Genomic DNA, 19,153 nt, shown 5'->3' with positions numbered 1-19,153 from the left:
AGGAGAGCTTCTCCGGAGTTCTGCAGCTACACAATCACTGAGCAGTACTTCATGAGGTAAGATCATAGCATTTCCTTCTGCAAAGACAGTGGCAATGAAAGAGCAGATGTATTTCTGCTCAGTTATGAAGTGTGAAGAGTCAGCAGCAAGTCTGAAGTGAACAAAATTGATAATATCCTTCTAGTCCTTCATGGAAACAAACACAGATAAAATCTAGCAGCCTGGCCTTTTGCCTCCTCCCTTTTCGTTCTTGGCTGTGGCAGTAGGCTGGCTGGAAAAGACCTCCCAGCATCTGGTTCAGGGTGGAGTAGGCTTACATCACTTTCATGTCTTACCTTCTAACTCCTTTCTTTAGTCTCAAAACCAAAAGTTACAAAGGTTTGTTATTGCTGGGATTCTAAGCAGTGAGTGGCCTTGGAGATGAATGGGAATAGGATTGTCCATGAGGCATGCAAAGGGGATAGGTCTAAAGAATAGAGACCAGAGTAAAGATACAAATTATAAAAAATAAAATAGGAAAGCACAGAAAAATAGTAGCTGAATAACCAAAGGGAAAGAAAAAGGAGGGAACTGGTTATAGGCTGAATTGTTTCCCCCCAAATTTATACATTGAATCTCAACCCCTAGTGCCTTAGAATGTCACTGTATTTGGAGAAAGGGTACTTAAAGTGATGATTAAGGTAAAATGAGGCCTTGTGGATGGGCCCTAATCCAATATAGCCGGTATCCTTATAAGAATAAAAGATTAGGACACAGACTCACAGAATGGGAAGGCCTTCTGAAGATACAGAGAGAAGGCACCCATCTACAGTCAAGTGAAGAAGCCTCAGAAGAAATCAACCCTGTTGACACCTTGGTCTTGAATTTCTAGCCTCCAGGATTGAGAGAAAATAAGTTTAGTTGTTCAAGCCACCCAGACTGTCAGAACCAGAAAATAAAAAATAAAATCCTCCAAGAATAAATAGAAAGAATAGAGGAAAGTTGCAGATAGCTATAAATCCATAAGAAAATAAGATGGAAATAAATGAATATTAGGATGCAAGTAATAAAGGAGGGAGGAAAATGGGGGGGTGGACTCAAAGGACATGGTGGCATTTCTTGCTGAATTTCTGGGGAAAAGAGGAAATGAGACCTGGAAGACTAATAGGCACAGAATAAACAAATACAACAAAAGAAAGCACACATCAGGTTTTATGTGTGCATGACTGAGGTAAAATTTGAATGTTTAGTTGAACTTCCTCACTTTTTGAAACACCAACCACAGGGAAAGCCTGCAGTTCTTTCCAGAAACTTAGATTATTTGGGGAAATAAATAGATGCATGGGATAATCTTGATTATATATAAGAAGAATTTCAAATAAGGAATAACAGTGGGGGAAATGCCATAAGATTCTTATTTCTAAAAGAACAGATTGATCCATAGGTTGAGCAGGTAATTAAAAATTCCGTTAATGATGTCATTAATCAGATTCATTTTCTGGTCCTATTGGAGCTCTACATTAGTGTTTCTGGTGGTTTGCTCAATAATATGTCACAGAAACTGTGCAAGAATGCCTGATATGGAGAGGCTCAGAAGTCAAGTGCTGAGAAGTGGAAAAAATGTGCTACAGATTTTTTGCAGATGTTCTCAGATCAAATTATGGTGTTGAAAAATTGTATAGTATGTTCAGTAGAGCATCTGAGATGAAAAGACAGTTCAGTGGCTTTGTAATCTAGATAAAAAAAGAATCGTGGCGCCGTGCTTATGTAGGGTGTAATTCACAAGTTCAGAAGTGTCAATGTTGGAGGTGATGGCAAGGAAGCACTTGCTTTTTGAATAACTTTCACATAAATTTACATATAAAAACCTGGATAATATCAATAGATCTGCCTGATTCCTTATTTTCTGTATCTATTGAGTAAGCACTTAGGTTTTGTATTTTGTCTATCTATTTATCAAGCAGTACATGTTCTATACACAGGAAATGCTGAAAACATTGAGTAGATGGAAGAAAATATCCTAAGAATCATAGAATTTCTGCGTGTGGAACAAAATTAGGCATCATTTAGCTTATGTCCTTTAATTTACATTACCATAAAACTGAGGTTCTGAGATCTAAGTGATTTTTTAAAAATGTAAGCCTGTATTTATTCACATGTAATATCATTTATTTTATGAATGGCTGCCTGTAGCCTAGATTTTACTTTCTTGAGCAGTTGACATCTAAGTGATTTGAACAAAGTCAGATAGAGACAATGGTGGATCAAGAGTAGGACACAAATTGTGCAACTCCCAGGTTTCTGGACTTTTGAGATCTTTGAAAAAAGATGCTAAATGTTCCAATGAACATATTTGTTATTGTTTTGAAAAGAAAATAATCCCTTCGTAGACTATCCCTGATAAGAAGATATATTTAGATATAAATCTGGGACATTACAGGATATACCAAAAATGTTGCAAGCCTTTATTTGGGGGGATATCATTCCCTTGCTTGTTCAATAAATCCTTACTGAGCACCTACTATGGGCCAGGCACTGTGCTAGGAACTAGGGAAATGGCAGTGAGCAAAACAGTCAAAACTCTCTGCCCTTATGGAATTCATATATTCATGTGGGGAGCACTAAAAACAAGAAAAATATATGGAACATCAGATGTAATAGCGCTGTTGAGAAGAATGAACTGGGAAGAGATAGAGAGGGGTAGGTTAAAATGATCTGATCAGATCAAGCCTCACAGAGAAAGTGATGTTTATGCAAAGGTTTGAAAGAGAAAAGTGAGTGAGCATTGCAGCTAAAACGAGCAGTTCTGTGGAGCTGCGGAGGTATTAGGGTTAGGGTTAGGGTTAGGGTTTTATCATTTCGGAGGCTAAATAATCAAGATCAGTGGCCAATATTTATTACATTAAGGAGGTAATAGGGGTAAATGCCACTTGACTTTTCACTGTGTAAGGTGAAAATATTCTCAGGGGCCAAATGACCTTTCAGACTATCCTGACATATACAATCTGGCCCGGCAAAGTGCGTACATTTCATGAGCTGGTTGGTTGAAGATGGTGAAAGGAAACCTTTGATGAATTCAGTCAATACTGGTTTTATTTCATGTCAGTTTTTTATCTGTGGACACAGTATGACTGCTTGGGTTAAGAAATCTAAATTGGGATACTCTCTTCTGACAGAAGTAAGATGGATTTATTCACTGTGTCACAGCCAGAAGCATAACCCTTCTGCGGAAATGAACAATTTAGCATTTCCAGGTCACGGAAGACCGTGAAGATGATACGTCAGGCATGTTTGGTATAAATGCAGATCTTACTGAAGAGTGACATGTCAGCAGGGCTTGAAACGACTCTTTTCCTTAAAAAGCAAACCTAAGACATGGTCTTTCTCAAACATTAAATTTTTCTGCTAAGGCAACTTTTACAACAACTTGATATGTGAAAAAAATTGAGAACCCAGTGCAGATACATATGAAAAGAAAACAAGAGTCTCTTCTTTATATTATACACTTAATTCTTGGTTCCTGTACTTTAAAATGCATTAAAGTATGATTCATTTTACACATGTAAAATTATGTATCACTTACTAAATACGCAACTGTTGAAAATACTGAAGCTATCTTCACTATTGAGATGGTCCACACAAACCTATTAGAGGGGATTCTCTGGCGGTCCTGTGGCTGGGACTCCGCACTTCCACTGCAGGAGTCACGGGTTCGATCCCTGATCAGCTGGCTGGTCAGGGAACTAGGATCCCGCAAGCCACGTGGCACAGCCAAAAACAAACAAGCAAACAAAAACCTATTAGAGTTTTCTGGAACCCTTCACAGGCTACATATGGAAAGGGAACAGGTTAGACATAAACACTGAAGTCAAAATAGGGAGCAAAGCAGGGAGATGCACAGCCGTAACAGATGGAAATGTTTTTGAGCACCTAAGGCATAAGAGCAGTGATTTGACAAAATACTCTATTTTGGGATATACCTGAAAGTTAGATCCACAATAAGACTGACACCAAGAAGTGGTTTTCTTTCAAATAACAAAGCAGTGACCCAGCTTTGTAAGCATTTTCTCTACTTGCTTAAGAAAGAACTTCCATTTAAAACCCAGGGCTGTCTTGTGTAAAGCTCTAACATTAGAGATAGGGATTCAAATCTTAACTCTCATACTGACATCTGTGACTTTGACCTCTCTGTCCATTTGTCCTCCTGTTTCCCTTTAGGATTGTTGTAAATTTAAATGACATAACTCACAAAAGTGCTTTGAACAGCGTTTAGTACAGTGGGAAGACTCATGTATATTAGGTATCATTATTATGTTCCAGTGGTTTCTGGAATAGAAAAGTGGAAATTGGAAATACAGGACCAGACTCTAATTTGTTGCTTGATTCATCCTGGTGTGATGTAAAGCACAGGCTTTACAGTTAGACCTGGCTTCTAACCCCAGCTCCACCTCTTAGTAGACGGTGTGACACAGTAAATTCTTTATTTGCTTTCAGCTTCAGTTTCCTCATCTGTAAAATAACACACCGAAGCAGTCCTTATAGGGGTGTGAAAAAGTGACAAGGATTAAATGCCAATGCTCAGTAAGGAATGGCATTCCTCATATTTACCTTATGGATGTTTAATGTCATATCAGATTTTTATTGTATATAGTTATGATATCAAGAATCAAATCATATCCTGTTTCATATTACGATCTGTAAAATATTTTTAAAGCATAAAAAAACCAAAAAAACATGGGATTTCTTAGCAGCAAAGACCCTAGGAATAATCTAGTTCAATCTTTTTATTTTACAAGCAAATGAACTAAAACTAAGAATAGGCACGTGTGTTGTTTCTGAAGTCACATGGTTAGTTTGTAGCAGATCTAAGAGCACATGCCTGTGACTAGCAGACCAGAGCCGTTACAGGTTTCTCCCATAGGTACATTACTAACAAGGCTTCTAACACATTGAAGCTTTATTGCAATTGCCTATTATTTAATCTAAATAGTGAAGACCTTTGTACTTTCAAATGCAAATATTTTCCCACTTCATTTCTTCACCTCCTGTGGCTATAGATTTAAGAATATTAGATTTGCTTTAGGACAAATATTTTGGTTTTCAGGCAAATACTTTAATGATACATCTCCATGCGTCGCCTGCTAGGTTAGGGTGAGGATGTAGTAAGGGAGATATGAGAAAGGGTGTGATAGATTGTGAGCAGTGTCCATTTTCCCTTTGACAGGAGAATTGAGGATCGGTGTCTCATTTATTATATGGCAAATACCATGAGATTTTAAAAATATCTTGGAGTTAAGTACAATATAATCATCACTCTATTTCTGGAGCCAAGATGAGAGAATGGATTATAAATTGCAGCCCGAGGTATTTGCATTGAATACATGGATCTTGGCACTGAAATAGTCATGAGATGCAATAATATATTCAGTTCATCAACTGGCTATACAGTTTCTATAGCATCTCCTTGTTTATTTAAATAATAAGTCTGTGTCTGAGACCAATAACTTCTCAGTTCAATCAACTCAGTGAAAGAAAAAAAAAGAGACAAGACTAGTTTGCTTGATAATTCCCACCACCTCTCCTCACCCAGTAGACACTGGTATATTTCAGTCAAAATGAATGGGAATCAAAACTCCTGGTGTGGAGTGAACTGGAGGCGGAGCCGGGGGAGCTGCTCTCTAGCTCCCCCTGGCTCTCCGCCTACCTGCTCGAGGGGGAGGAGTTACCTCCGCTCTTCGGCCTCAGAACTTACCATGATGGCTGTGACCTAAAATCCGCAGGAAGCCCTGGGGTCACGGCCCGGAAGCACCCTGGAGAAGGAGGGTTGTGTGGAGCCCACCACAGTGGTGGTGCCTCCCTCAGGACTTTAGGACCCTCTGTGGACCCTGAAATGCTTTCATTCTCAGGACTCAGGGACTTGGCTGGGCCTGCTCGTAGTAATGGTACCCGCTGCCTCACAGAGCACCCTAGTCCTAAGTACACACAGCCCCCAAATCCAGCCCACTGGTCAGATCCAAGCCACGGCCCTCCAAGGGGTCCAGGACCCCCTAGGGATGGAGAGGACATTGATCAGAGTGAGGCATCTTCAGAAGAGTCAGGAGTGGACCAGGAACTCTCAAGAGAGAATGAGACTGGGTACCAGGACGATGGGAACCCTTCTTTTCTTTCCATTCCGTCTGCTTGTAACTGCCAGGGAACCCCTGGAATCGCTGAAGGGCCTTGTTCTGAGGGAGGAGACAGCTCTTCTAGCAACTTTTGCCACCACTGTACCTCTCCAGCTTTGGGGGAAGATGAAGAGTTGGAAGAGGAGTATGATGAGGAGGAACGTCTTAAGTTTCCCAGTGGTTTTTCACGTGTGCCCAGTGGAAAGAAACCTGCACTCCGGAGACAACGGCACCGTGTTCCAGCCAAGGAGGGTACTCGGGAGGGTGGACGCAGAGATCCCAGATCCCCTGGTCGACATCGGCTGGGTCGGAACCGGAGTCGGGCAGATAAGCGCAGAGGACTGGGAGGAGGGGGGCGGCAGAGGAACCGCATCAGCTTGGACAGGTGGGCTTCTGGGGGCTGATGGAACTGCTGGTATTAGTGTGGAGTACATGGAAATGTGTGGCCATCTCCTCTATGCACGCAGGCAGCTGAAAGGCAGTGATCTGGACCTTGTTTTGGGTCTGGGTGGGAGTCTGGGCAGGGCGGCTCGGGGGCGGGGCCCAGGTGATGTCCCAATTTCCGAGCCAAGGGTTTTGCTCTGGGGCAGGGCCGTTCACCAGTTTTCTTAGGCTACTGGGTGCTTTGCTGCTCCCGGCTCTGGCTCTTGTTTTGGGCTGTCTACAGTTGGGCTGGCGGTTTCTGGTGGGACTGAGTGATCGGTTAGGCTGGAGGGGTAAAGCCACCTGGCTCTTCTCTTGGCTGGCTTCTCCCGCCTGGCAGCGGTGCCTGATTCTGCCAAGAGACAGCAGGCTGTGGCAGCAGCTGGTAAGAACAGTTCAGTGGGGTTGGCTGGAGTTGCCTTGGGTCAAGCAGAGGACCAATAGGCAGGGGAATGCACCTGTAGCTAGTGGTCGCTACTGCCAGCCTGAAGAGGAAGTGGCTCGACTGTTGACCATGGCTGGGCTTCCTGAGGATGAGCTAAACCCTCTTCATGTGTTGGGGATTGAAGCCACAGCATCAGATGTTGAACTGAAGAAGGCCTATAGGCAGCCAGCAGTGATGGTTCATCCTGACAAAAATAATCATACCCGGGCTGAGGAGGCCTTCAAGGTTTTGCGGGCAGCTTGGGACATTGTCAGCAACCCTGAAAGATGGAAGGAATATGAGATGAAGCGAATGGCAGAGAATAAGCTGAGCTGGTCAGTGAATGAGTTTCTGTCCAAGCTGCAGGATGACCTCAAAGAAGCAATGAATACTGTGATGTGCAGCCGATGCCAGGGAAAGCATAGGAGGTTTGAAACGGACCAGGAGCCTAAGAGTGCCAGATACTGTGCTGAGTGTAACAGGCTGCATCCTGCTGAGGAAGGAGACTTTTGGGTGGAGTCGAGCATGTTGGGCCTCAAGATCACCTAGTTTGCGCTGATGGAGAGAAAGGTGTATGACGTCACAGAGTGGGCTGGATGCCAGCGTGTGGGAATCTCCCCAGATACCCGCAGAGTCCCCTATCACATCTCATTTGGTTCACGGATGCCAGGCACCAGTGGGCGGCAGAGAGCTACCCCAGGTGCCCCTCCTGCTGACCTCCAGGATTTCTTGAGCCAGATCTTTCAAGTACCCCCAGGCCAGATGTCCAAAGGGAACTTCTTTGCAGCTCCTCAGCTGGGCCCTGGGACCACTGCAGCCTCCAAGCCCAACAGTACAGTACCCAAGGGAGAAGCCAAACCGAAGCGGCGGAAGAAAGTGAGGACGCCCTTCCAACGTTGACACCCCCTCTCTTTCCTCAAATCAATGTCAGGGAGTCAAAAGTGCTGTGTACAGCACAGGATGGAGTTTGATTTATTTTTAAATATTTAAAAAAGAAAATTTTAAGCTCAGATTGTCCACTCAGTACTTATAGGAAGCCCTGGAACCACTGTCCCTCCTCCACCAGCACCCAGGAACTGAATCTTGTCTTCTGACAATACCAAAGAAATAGGGGGTGAATAGAACAAAGAACCTAAGAGCCTGGACCTGGGCTGGACCATATCTCCCATAGTAGTGTGGGAACTGGGTATTTCCCTGGGGTCTGTATGCCTTTGTCTTGTCTTTTCCTTCTACAGCAGATGACACTTTCCCCCCTCTTTTTAAACGTGTCTGTATTATTTCTTGACCCATTTCAGGAGGGAGCCCCCTCCTTTGCCCCAATGTACTAGTAAAAATACAGAACAAGAAAGCATGTAACCCTAATTATAGGAGATACATAGAGTTCAGAGAGTGGGAACTCTCACCTTGTGGGTAATCACCCAGCTTCGTGCTTGTTGCTGCAGGGATGGCCAAAACTAATAATTTTTAAAAAACAGATTCACGCCCTCTGCCCTTGGGTGAGGGGGAAGGATAGAGGGGCTCCCGGCAGCCCCCTTATGATCCAAGGGTTTGTATTTTTTAAGTTTGTTCATATTTGTATGTACATATCTATTTAAAGCCAGGGGATTATCTTTCTATAAATACATAACTGGCAAAAAAAAAAAATTCCTGGTTTGAGTGTTAGTTAACTTATACTCTATGTCTTGGGAATCTGTATATCTTAGAGGTCCACTAAAGAACTGTGTATTTGAACCAGTGGATTTTATAAAGCACGGTGAATACTCAAAGTACTAGTATATTTCCCTCATATTCTCAGTCTAATAATACAAAGATAAGTCAAACATACCACAATCATATGTTATTGAAAAAACTGTCTTATATATCCACTTAACAAAAAATTCATTGAATGCTGATCATGTGTCAAATACTGTGTAATGTACTGTATTAAGTGACAGGTATATTTACAAATGTATTTTTATCAAAAGAGGGAGAAAAGAAAGAGCATGGAAGCATTATTCAGCTATTCAGTTGTTATAAAATATGTAAACAAATATTTGTCGTGAATTGGTTTTCCTTTGTCCTGCTTCAAGATAGGAAAAGAAATTGAGAGAAACTCTAAAAGAAGTTACTCCTAGGGTTCATGTTCTAGGTTCATAGGTAGGTTTATTTTACGCCTGATTATTAACTGGCATAAGGTGAATTAAGCTTCTCTTAGATACCAGGAATAAACTTCTCATCAGAAAAATTTATCAAGCCATAGAATTGTTGTTTGTGGAAAACATTCGAAGTCCCATTTCTGGAGTCTTTTAAAGAGAAAAATGAACAAGGTGATGGTACCTTATTGTAAATAAGTTAGGCTCTGACTTTGTCCAGCTTTTTGTTCTGTAAAGAGCCTAGTGCATTTTGGGGGCTTAATAAATTTTGAATTATAAGTAACATTCTTACACAGCCTCTGGGGATGGATTCTTAGTCCTAATAAGATTTTCCAACTCTAATTTTCATGATTTGCTGCTGTGTAGGTAACAGTCATGAATTCAACAAGATCTATAAATGCAAAGTATTTTGTAGTCAAAGTATTTTGTAGTCTCAATATGTCAAAGATAAGATTTCATTGAAAGTAGCATTAGAATGAACACTATTGAGTACCTCTAAAATGTGGATTGAAGGACGACCTATAGAATTTCATATAAGGTGAGCATTGTGTGAAGTGCTAACCCAGGTTAATTTTAAGCTGAGATTCATTGGGAAATAAGATGAAATAGAAATGAGAAGAAAGATCATTATCCAAAATGAAAGGTGCTGGAGGATTTATGGTGGCACAAAAGCAGAAAGGACCAGGACTAGTGAATTAGGTAAAAGTTCAGTATATATCAAACAGGCTGTTTTGGTACTAATACATTTCTGAAAATAACCCTGCTTTAGACAATATATGAAAGAGCATAATGTGTATATATGGTGGTGAGATGTGAGGTACGTGTGTGTGGTGGGATGAGGATTCAGAGAAATTGAAGTAGAGGTAAGGTTAATGCATCTTTTGGACTAATGTAGTCATAATGTAACTGATGCAAAGAGAGAGTAGGTCATAAATTGCTTCAAGGGAATCAGAGGGCAATAGGGGTCCTGGAAAGACTCTCTGAATAATAGTTTCAGAGCATCTGCTGTACAATATGGTTAGAACCTTTTGAAGCCCCATTGTATAACTCACTTGTCACTTGGCTTGAGGAAGAGATGACAGATCTGCCAGGAATATTAAGGAAGATTTTTTTCCCCCAGGGAACACAACAAGCCAGCTGTTCTTGTTATATCGATATTTTAGCAAATGCATTGATCTTAACATTCTGAACATACCTGGGATTTTAATATTTCATATATAATATGCTGAGGGAAAATACTGCCCTAGCACCTAGGAAGGTACTCTGAAGAGACAAGATGAAACCTGGCAGATGGATTTACTTAGCAAGAAATCATTTTAAAGATTAAGAAATACCTTGTTTTATTTCCTGTGATATGCTTCATTATCTTTTCTCTAAGTTGTCCTTCACCTCATGTGATTAATTCAGAAATCTGACCTTCTCAAACTGTGTGAAAGAATAAGATTGCTAAGGCACCACTGGTAAGAAAATCCAGGGTTTGGAGAAGTAGAGGTTGTACCTCAGACACTCTCCTTCGACATAACCCCCTGCCACATACACAGCCACGTCCTCCCCTGCCACACACAGGCCTTCATCTCTAAGAGTAAGCCATTTACATTTAAAGGTGCCCAAAGACCCCTGGAGTTGCCTTAGCCCTCATCTAAGCACTGCTTCTTTTAGTATCTCTATTTTCCAATCAATTGGAGAGATTTTCTTAAAATTATACCTGATTATGTCACTAATTTCCTTAAAAAACACTTGGTGTCTACTCAATGCTTTTAGTCACTTAATATGGGTGTAAAAGTTTTACTGGCCTTTCCTCCTCATCACCCTGCCCTACCCTCCACGAACTTCATGATTGGTTTCATGAGTCTGCTTGCCATTCCTGAATATGCCAGGCTTTTCCTAACAATTCTTGCCCCAGGATGGCTGCTTTTCCTGTGCAGAATTTCCTAAAGTTCCCTTTCCTCTCTTCTCTGTCAGATTAAATCCTACTCATCTGCTCTTCGTGGCTTAATTCAATTGTCATCTTTTCCGGAAAGTCTCTCTGCACAGTAGAGTTAGTGGCTCCCTTCCATCTTCAATCACAATATTTTCTTCACCCTTGCTTTTGTGCTTAGCAGTTCAGTGCAGTGAGTCCTTATTGGTTTTTGTAGTGGTTTTTCTCTCAATGTTGTGAATTCATTAAATCAAGAAATACGGCTTACTCGTTTCTGAATCCTCAGGACCTAGCATAGCTCTTGCTTATGGAAGATATTTGTTGAGTAGTTACTGATTGAGCACCGTTCCCCACCAAATGGGCTTATATTTGGGAGTCTCTGTTACTTTTCAGGTTTACCCTTTTTCACATGTATTCTCCCATATCAGTCCCAGACATCCAGTTTAAAAAATCTAGCCTGATTTTGCATCTATGTGGTCAATTCCAGAACTCCTTAAATTATGCATAACTTGTCGTATATGGCTTACAGGGCTCACACTCCAAATAACGTTAAATGATCCCTTTCATGCTGGAACCAAATTCCCCACTGTTTGCCTGTTGTTAGTACCTTCTTTTCATACACCTCAAATGCCAACTATCTTGAGAACCTAATCTAAGACACCTTCCTCTTTATTCTCTAGAGGACATTCATTTGTTCGTTAATGGGGGGTTCTTCACTAAATGCCAAGCACACTGCTAAATGCTGGGGATATAACAGGTTTCTGTCTTCTTTAAGCTTAGAGTCTAGGTGGGGGATAGAAAAGCTAAACAGACAATGGCAATACAATGGGATACATGCTCATATACAAAAAGGAAGGACAGCTATGGGAGAACATGGGCAGGAAATTCACCAAGGCTTGGGGAAATAGTAAATACTTCTTGCAGGAAGTAATGTGTACACTGAGATTTGAAGACTAAGTCAGGGTTAGTTAAGTAAAGAACTGGAAGAAGACCATTACAGCTAAAGGCAAGAGCAACACATGGAAAGGCCATAGAACAAGGAACATGTGTAATTCCCATTTTGACAGAATACCAAGAGATGAGGCTTTAAAGCTAAGCTGGAGTAATCTTATATACTGTCTTATACTTCATGTTAAAGCAGTTTGGGTAGGGGCTTCCCTGGTGGCACGGTGGTTGAGAGTCCGCCTGCCGATGCAGGGGACACGGGTTCATGCCCCAGTCCGGGAGGATCCTACATGCTGCGGAGCAGCTGGGCCCGTGAGCCATGGCCACTGAGCCTGCGCGTCCGGAGCCTGTGCTCCGCAACGGGAGAGGCCACAACAGTGAGAGGCCCGCGTACCGCAAAAAAAAAAAAGCAGTTTGAGTATACCAAAGAAAAATAAGAAACAATTTTTAAAAATGTTAAAGCATAGATCTAATTAAATTTGTGTTTTAGAAAGATCAATGTGCCTGAAGTACGAGAAATGAGTAGGAGGCACAACTAAATTCTGGGAGACCAGCTAGGCAGTCACTTCTGCCATTTTGATGATAGATGAGGGTAAGTGAAACTGAGAACTTGAAGTGGAGAAGAAGGGAAGCAGAAAGATAACGAGAAATACTTGGGAATCAACATGGTGCCCCCATGACTGATTAAGTATGAGGGAGGAGGAGAGGGAAGGCAAACTTGAGGATTCTGGAGTCAAGGATGATGATCAGGTACTGGCCTGGGCAACTATGCAGGGGGTGGCAGTGATGCCTACGTTAAAAAATGTAAGAACAGTTATAGGGAAGATGATAAAATAGACTTTGGACATTTTGAAACTGAGGTGCCTGTGCACAGTACCAATGAAGATTTATGAGTCTACCACTCAGGGTGGGAAGAAACATGTATATGTATAACTGATTCACTTTGTTATAAAGCAGAAACGAACACACCATTGTAAAGCAATTATACTCCAATAAAGATGTTAAAAAAAAAAGTCATTAGCACTTGGATATAATTGAATCATAGGAGTGAATGAGTTTACTGAAGACAGAACACTGAGACAAGAGAACCTAGACCAACATTGATGGGATGGAAGAAAAGCAAGGAATCCTCAAGGAAGTTGGGTGAGGAGCAGAAGAACAACCAGAAGCATCTGAGACCATGGAGTCTAATGGATCAACTTGGATTCAAGGAGAAGGAAGTGGTATCAAATGCTGCCGAGACGTCAAGAGAGATAAGGACTGAAAAATGTTCACTTCATGTAATTACAAGGAGGGCTTTGATTTTAGTGGAGTGATGAGGATGGAAGTAGGTAAGACTGGATTAAATTGTGAACGGGAGGGGAGGAAGTAAAGATAGTGAGAAACAAACAAACAAAATGTTTTGAGTATTGTGAAGAAAAAGACAGACAGCAGTGGTTGGTTTTCACAAGTTTTCTGGTTCAGGACCCTTACAAGTTTTGACCACTTTAATTCTTCTCCCTGAACATTCTTCACATTTTTGTAGCTATTTAAGTCATTGGTTTTTAAAAAAAGCAGGAGTGCATCCTGTCTAGGGAGGGATTGGAGGTTTCCACGTAAAGCCCCAAAGGCACCATTTCAAATGTGTTCAAGTGTCTTTTTAGTAATACAACTGTTTTCTAAAAAATCTCATGAATAATTCTAATATATTAAAAATAGATTAACTCTAAGCAGCTCTGATTTAAGTGGGTATGGAGAGCCTGGAGCCCTATACTCCGTTCCCTTACCTGGTTTTCCAAGGTGGCCCCTTGCAGGCATTTCTAAAGAATCTTACCAATCCAGAGAACTAGGCCAGGGCAGGAAATGGGAGAATGATGAAGGTGAGGGAACTGCTGAGCCTTGTGTGGACGGCTTGGTACATTGCCTCCCAGCCTCTCCAAGGGTGCCAAAGTGTGTCAGCAGATGAAATCTGAATGGTGTCCCTGTTTTAACAAAATAAAAGCTATGTGAGGTCTTATTGAAATGACAGCGGCATAAATAATAGAAAATAATAGATATTTGTGCAGCACAGAGTGTATGAAAGAGCTTACCAAAGTGGATGGAGTATTCAGGACCTCTTTCTATTTCTAACTGCTGGCTGGCAGCAGAGAAAAATCAAACTACTGTGAATGAATGCAGCCCTGAATACACAGAAAGGGACAAAAATCACCTTGTACTGGAATAATAGCCTATATGATGTCTTTCAATAGCTTATACCCTTCCTGCCAAACACAGAAAAGCCCAGAAGGAAAAAGGAGAAAATAAATCACGTTACCCTTTAGCAACTCTTTAGTGTAGATACTGTTATCTTCATCTTACAGAGGAAAGAACTGAGGTTCAAAGAAATTGAATGGCACGCCCCAAGTCACAGAGCAGGTAAGGGGAGAAGCTAGGATTTTCCCCACATAATTTCCAAAATGTTCTCATTACAGCAGTAGTTTTCAAAATCAACATTCTTCAAAAATGTGACCAAGTACTTATTATAAGGAGAGCTGCCTTTCCTTATGCTTACTCTTCACAGTAAGCCATACAACTAGTACTTTTCAGGGTCCCCTTGTATTTGTTGATCAAAACTTGGGTCAGCTTAAGATTGCCATTTTTTTTTTTTTTTTTTTTTTTTTTTTTTTGCTGTACACGGGCCTCTCACTGCTGTGGCCTCTCCCGTTGCGGAGCACAGGCTCCGGACACACAGGCTCCGCGGCCATGGCTCGCGGGCCCAGCCGCTCCGCGGCATGTGGGATCTTCCGGGATCGGGGCACGAACCCGTGTCCCCTGCATCGGCAGGCGGACTCTCAACCACTGCGCCACCAGGGAAGCCCTAAGATTGCCATTTTTTATCATGGAATTTCTTCTAGTGAGCAGGAAGACCAAGGTGATGGCTACAAGGTAAAATATGAGGAGCTAATCAGAAGAGTGCCTTCACCACATCCAACTCAAAGCTAAGAATTCCAGTCACTGCCTCTGTTTCTACCATTAGAACGTTTAAAAATTCTTAACTTTTCAGCTTTTGTCCCTTGTAGAAATGCAAAGGTCCCTCAGTGAATTCAGTTAATTCATCTTTTGTTTAGAAGTTAATTATCTGTAATCTTTTATTGAGAACTGTAGCAGAATTATCCAAACCAAGAACTATGCCTCCATTCCTGTAGTGATGGCAGATGGGAGGTTTGGAAGGGAGCTGCCCTGTTACTAATTAAAAAAACCAAACAATCCTGAAATTCACATGTAAGCAATGCATTAAAACACCTGGCCCTGTTACCATGGCAAATTTCCGGTGGCCTCCCTACTTTTCCACATATTTCCTCTCAAAGTGCTCCTTTATGGCTATTCGCCTGAAAAAGCCCTCTCAATGACCATTTTAACTGGATTTTGTTAGGGTGAAAATCTTGGAAGTTAGCTTCACATGTACTAAATGTCCTAGGAATGCTTCTGGTCCTTAGTGATCTCTTGTTTTTTCTTTTAACATCTTTACTGCAGTATAATTGCTTTACAGTGGTGTGTTAGTTTCTGTTTTATAACAAAGTGAATCAGCTATACATATACATACATCCCTATATCTCCTCCCTCTTGCATCAACCTCCTACCCTCCCTATCCCACCCCTCTCGGTGGTCACCTGTTACCTCTTATTTTTTAACTTTTATTTATTAATTTATTTTTAACATCTTTATTGGAGTATAATTGCTTTACAATGGTGTGTTAGTTTCTGCTTTATAACAAAGTGAATCACTTACACATATACATATGTCCTCATATCTCTTCCCTCTTGCATCTCCCTTCCTCCCACCCTCCCTATCCCACCCCTCTAGGTGGTCACAAAGCACCGAGCTGATCTCCCTGTGCTATGCAGCTGCTTCCCACTAGCTATCTGTTTTACGTTTGGTAGTGCATATATGTCCATGCCACTCTCTCACTTTGTCCCAGCTTACCCTTCCCCTCCCTGTAAACTCAAGTCCATTCTCTAGTAGGTCTGCATCTTTATTCCCGTCTTGTCCCTGGGTTCTTCTGACCATTTTTTTTTGGTTCCATATATATGTGTTAGCATATGGTATTGTTTTTCTCTTTCTGACTGACTTCACTCTGTATGACAGTCTCTAGGTCCATCCAGCTTACTACAAATAACTCAGTCTTGTTCCTTTTTACGGCTGAGTAATATTCCATTTATACGTACATATACAATATATACAATACTCCATTGTATATATGTGCCATATCTTCTTTATCCATTCATCTGTTGGTGGACACTCAGGTTGCTTCCATGTCCTGGTTATTGTAAATAGAGCTGCCATGAGCATTTTGGTACATGACTCTTTTTGAATTATGGTTTTCTCAGGGTATATGCCCAGTAGTGGGATTGCTGGGTCATAAGGTAGCTCTATTTTTGGTTTTTTAAGGAAACTCCATACTGTTCTCCATAGTGGCTGTATCAATTTACATTTCCACCAACAATGCAAGAGGGTTCCCTTTTCTCTACACCCTCTCCAGCATTTATTGTTTGTAGATTTTTTGATGATGGCCATTCTGACTGGTGTGAGATGAAATCTCATTGTAGTTTTGATTTGCATTTCTCTAATGATTAATGATGTTGAGCATTCTTTCATGTGTCTGTTGGCAATCTGTATATCTTTTTTGGAGAAATGTCTATTTAGGTCTTCTGCCTATTTTTGGATTGGGTTGTTTTTTCGATATTGGGCTGCATGAGTTGCTTGTATGCTTTGGAGATTAATCCTTTGTCAGTTGCTTCATTTGCAATATTTTCTCCCATTCTGAGGGTTGTCTTTTCATCTAGTTTATGGTTTCCTTTGCTGTGCAAAAGCTTTGAAGTTTCATTAGGTCCCATTTGTTTATTTTTGTTTTTATTTCCATTTCTCTAGGAGGTGGGTCAAAAAGGATCTTGCTGTGATGTATGTCATAGAGTATTCTACCTATGTTTTCCTCTCAGAGTTTTATGGTGTCCAGCCTTACATTTAGGTCTTTAATCCATTTTGAGTTTATTTTTGTGTGTGGTGTTAGGGAGTGTTCTAATTTCATTCTTTTACATGTAGCTGTCCAGTTTTCCCAGCAACACTTATTGAAGAGGGTGTCTTTTCTCCACTGTATATTCTTGCCTCCTTTATCAAAGATAAGGTGACCATATGTGTATGGGTTTATCTCTAGGCTTTCTATCCTGTTCCATTGATCTGTATTTCTGTATTTGGGCCAGTACCATACTGTCTTGATTACTGTAGCTTTGTAGTATAGTCTGAAGTCAGGGAGCCTGATTCCTCCAGCTCCATTTTTCGTTCTCAAGATTGTTTTGGCTATTCGGGGTCTTTTGTGTTTCCATACAAATTGTGAAATTTTTTGTTCTAGTTCTGTGAAAAATGCCATTGGTAGTTTGATAGGGATTGCACTGAATCTGTAGATTGCTTTGCATAGTATGGTCATTTTCACAATGTTGATTCTTCCAATCCAAGAACATGGTATATCTCTCCATCTGTTTGTATCATCTTTAATTTCTTTCATCAGTGTCTTATAATTTTCTGTGTACAGGTCTTTTGTCTCCTTAGGTAGGTTTATTCCTAGATATTTTATTCTTTTTGTTGCAGTGGTAAATGGAAGTGTTTTCTTAATTTCCCTTTTACAGTTTTCATCATTAGTGTATAGGAATGCAAGAGATTTCTGTGCATTAATTTTGTATCCTGTTACTTTACCAAATTCATTAATTAGCTCTAGTAGTTTTCTGGTAGCATCTTTAGGATTCTCTATGTATTGTATCATGTCATCTGCAACCAGTGACAACTTTACTTCTTCTTTTACAATTTGGATTCCTTTTATTACTTTTTCTTCTCTGACTGCTGTGGCTAAAACTTCCAAAATTATGTTGAATAATAGTCGTGAGAGTGGGCAACCTTGTCTTGTTCCTGATCTTAGTGGAAATGGTTTCAGTTTTTCAGCACTGAGGATGATGTTGGCTGTGGGTTTGTCATATATGGCCTTTATTATGTTGAGGTAAGTTCCCTCTATGCCTGCTTTCTGGAGGGTTTTTATCATAAATGGGTGTTGAATTTTGTCGAAAGCTTTCTCTGCATCTATTGAGATGATCATATGGTTTTTCTCTTTCAATTTGTTAATATGGTGTATCATGTTGATTGATTTGTGTATATTGAAGGATCCTTGCATTCCTGGGATAAACCCCACTTGATCATAGTGTATGATCCTTTTAATGTGTTGGTAGACTCTGTTTGCTAGTATTTTGTTGAGGATTTTTGCATCTATGTTTATCAGTGGTATTGGTCTGTAGTTTTCTTTCTTTGTGACATCTTTGTCTGGTTTTGGTATCAGAGTGATAGTGGCCTCTTCGAATTAGTTTGGGAGTGTTCCTCCCTCTGATATATTTTGGAAGAGTTTGAGAAGGATCGGTGTTAGCTCTTCTTTAAATGTTTGATAGAATTTGCCTGTGAAGCCGTCTGGTCCTGGGCTTTTGTTTGTTGGCAGATTTTTAATCACAGTTTCAATTACAGTGCTTGTGATTGGTCTGTTCATATTTTCTATTTCTTCCTGGTTCAGTCTCGGAAGGTTGTGCATTTCTAAGAATTTGTCCATTTCTTCCAAGTTGTCCATTTTATTGGCATATAGTTGCTTGTAGTAATCTCTCATGATCCTTTGTATTTCTCCAGTTTCAATTGTTACTTCTCCTTTTTCATTTCTAATTCTATTGATTTTAGTCTTCTCCCATTTTTTCTTGATGACTCTGGCAAATGGTTTATCAATTTTGTTTATCTTCTCAAGGAACCAGCTTTTAGTTTTATTGATCTTTGCTATCGTTTCCTTCATTTCTTTTTCATTTATTTTTGATCTGATCTTTATGATTTCTTTCCTTCTGCTAACTTTGGGGTTTTTTGGTTCTTTCTCTAATTGCTTTAGGTGTAAGATTAGGTTGTTTATTTGAGATGTTTCTTGTTTCTTAAGGTAGGATTGTATTGCTATAAACTTCCCTCTTAGAACTGCTTTTGCTGCATCCCATAGGTTTTGGGTCATTGTATTTTCATTGTCATTTGTTACTAGGTATTTTTTGATTTCCTCTTTGATTTCTTCAATGATATCTTGGTTATTAAGTAGTGTGTTGTTTAGCCTCCATGTGTTTGTATTTCTTACAGATTTTCTTCTGTAATT

General features: G+C 40.6%; 1 protein-coding gene across 1 annotated transcript in view; it reads left to right on the top strand.

Annotated features, from left to right (window-relative positions):
• Nucleotides 1-7,890, top strand: part of LOC132481185 (dnaJ homolog subfamily C member 14-like) — a 35,807-nt gene extending 27,917 nt beyond the window's left edge. Inside the window, 4 exon segments of the mRNA XM_060085857.1 lie at nucleotides 5,573-6,499; nucleotides 6,502-6,565; nucleotides 6,568-6,644; nucleotides 6,646-7,890. Coding sequence (XP_059941840.1) covers nucleotides 5,573-6,499; nucleotides 6,502-6,565; nucleotides 6,568-6,644; nucleotides 6,646-7,890 — 2,313 coding nt within the window.
• The last annotated feature ends 11,263 nt before the right edge of the window (nucleotides 7,891-19,153 follow it).

The sequence above is a fragment of the Mesoplodon densirostris genome, chromosome 20, assembly GCF_025265405.1.
Source record: "Mesoplodon densirostris isolate mMesDen1 chromosome 20, mMesDen1 primary haplotype, whole genome shotgun sequence".
Taxonomy (NCBI): domain Eukaryota; kingdom Metazoa; phylum Chordata; class Mammalia; order Artiodactyla; family Ziphiidae; genus Mesoplodon; species Mesoplodon densirostris.
The sequence above is the reverse complement of the archived record's forward strand: the minus strand, read 5'-3'. Positions and strand labels throughout refer to the sequence as shown.